Source organism: Wasmannia auropunctata, unplaced genomic scaffold (genome assembly GCF_000956235.1).
Source record: "Wasmannia auropunctata unplaced genomic scaffold, wasmannia.A_1.0 LD335473.1, whole genome shotgun sequence".
Classification (NCBI taxonomy): domain Eukaryota; kingdom Metazoa; phylum Arthropoda; class Insecta; order Hymenoptera; family Formicidae; genus Wasmannia; species Wasmannia auropunctata.
In genome coordinates, this window is record NW_012027417.1 from 1 (window position 1) to 2062 (window position 2062).

The 2062-nt window shown below is 31.0% G+C and overlaps 1 protein-coding gene across 1 annotated transcript in view; it reads left to right on the forward strand.

Annotated features, from left to right (window-relative positions):
- Positions 1–956: 956 nt before the first annotated feature.
- The window catches only part of LOC105456954 (acyl-CoA Delta(11) desaturase-like), a gene marked incomplete at its 5' end in the record, with an annotated part of 5895 nt that continues 4789 nt past the window's right edge, over positions 957–2062 (forward strand). The window contains 3 exons of the mRNA XM_011701346.1: positions 957–1168; positions 1271–1453; positions 1608–1831. Of these exons, the coding sequence (XP_011699648.1) occupies positions 957–1168; positions 1271–1453; positions 1608–1831 (619 nt within the window). The remainder of the gene's footprint in view (positions 1169–1270; positions 1454–1607; positions 1832–2062) is intronic.

The following is a 2062-nucleotide window of genomic DNA, read 5'->3' on the forward strand; positions in this document are numbered from 1 at the left end:
GTCAAAATAGTAACTTTAAGCCTGTTTTATGAAACTTAAAAATATTTGGAAAGACAATGGCTTTAAACTTTTGTTGCATATACTTTTGGATGGTTAAGCGGTTTATTAAAAAATCATTTTTGTTTCTATGTCTAATCAAATACATGACAATTTGTATGATTTCATATTTGTTTTTGGATAATTGTTATTTGTTAAAATAATATTTAGGTTTAGGAAAAATGTAAGGTATGATACTTTTTTATATACTTGTAATATTATTTAAAAAATTTTTTTTAAATTTAATGTCAAAGCGTTTCGCCTGCACGGAGTCTTCTTCAGTTGATATAAATTAATATATAAATAAATAAAATAAATCAATAAAATAAATTAAATTAAACAAATTAATTTAAACAAATTAATAACAAATTTGTAGAAGCAATTCAGTCAATAATAAAATTCGGAAAGCCTAAAACAATGAACGCTGTATAAAGTTTTGTCGCATATTAAACTCGCAATTATTCGTTCGCATACAATAGGCGCATGTTGCAATGTTTCACTCAGAGAAGGTACAACATGCGCCATACTATTGTATGCGAACGAATAATTGCGAGTTCATTGTTTTAGATTTTCCTAATTTTATTATTGACTGAATTGCTTCTATGAATTTTTTATTAATTCATTTAAATGGTTAATTTATTTTATTGATGTTTTTATTTATTTATATATTAATTTATATCAACTGAAGCAGACTCCGTGCAGTCAAAATGTTTTGTCATTAAAATTTTTTTAAAATTCTTTTAATAATACTATGTTTTAGTGATTTCGTGTCACGGCATACCTTGCTCGTTCCTTTTCCAAGTCTAAATTTCTTACTTATTTCTTTAAACACGAGCTAGTGAATGGGTTTCTAATTTTATCTACATTCTCCTTTTTTTGTATCGTGATGATATCGTACATTGTTCTCAGTGTGTTAAATTTTTCAGGATGACATTTACCAATGGACCAGAGATCACCGCGTGCACCATAAATTCACCGACACCGACGCGGATCCGTATAACGCGAGCAGAGGATTCTTCTTCTCGCACGTAGGTTGGCTTCTGATACATAAACATCCTGATGTTACGCTTAAAGGTGCAACGGTCGATTGCAGTGATCTCAAGCAAGATCCATTCGTAATGTTTCAAAAAAAGTACGTCACAGCTTGTTTCTGCGGGAACAAGATCGAGCCGATTAAACATAAAATTGATTCAATTGGTCCTACACCAATGTTATTTTGCATCTTCTTCCTCAGGTGGTATCTGTATCTGATGTTGCCTTGCTCTTTTATTATACCAACATTAGTACCTTGGTGGTTGTGGGATGAGAGTTTGTGGTATTCGTGGCATCTTGCAATGTTCAGATATTGCGCAAACCTGAATGCTACTTGGTCGGTGAATTCCGTGGCTCACATCTGGGGTATGAGACCATACGACAAGTACGTACTCGTGTTATTTTTGAGTTATCAAATATACATGTCTCTGCGTTTATATAAAACTATTAAAAATAATAAAATATTTACAATAGTCTCTATATATTATGATATGTAATATTAATTGTTGTTACTTAAAAATATTTATTTTATTACGCAGATCACTCAGTTCTACCAACAATAGTGGAGTTGCTATAGCAACATTAGGCGAAGGTTGGCATAATTATCATCACGTCTTTCCTTGGGATTATAAAGCAGCGGAACTTGAAAATTATGGACTCAATTTTACTACAGCTTTCATTGACTTTTTCGCTTATTTGGGCCTGGCTTATGACTTGAAGACCGTATCTACTGATGTGATAAAGAAACGTGTTCTTCGAAATGGCAAGACATGATAATAAATCTAGCAGTTATATAAATTAAAATATACAGCCATTAATTTTTCATTTAGAACTAATTTTTTAAAATAAAATCTTGTAAAGAAACTAAGTAAGTATGAGTAAGGCAGATGGGAATCAGCGTGGTTATTGGTACGCATTAATTTATTTCTAAGAAATTTTCTTTATTCTAAGTCAAACGTTTCGGCTATTTTTTAGCCATCTTCAGTGACGTATA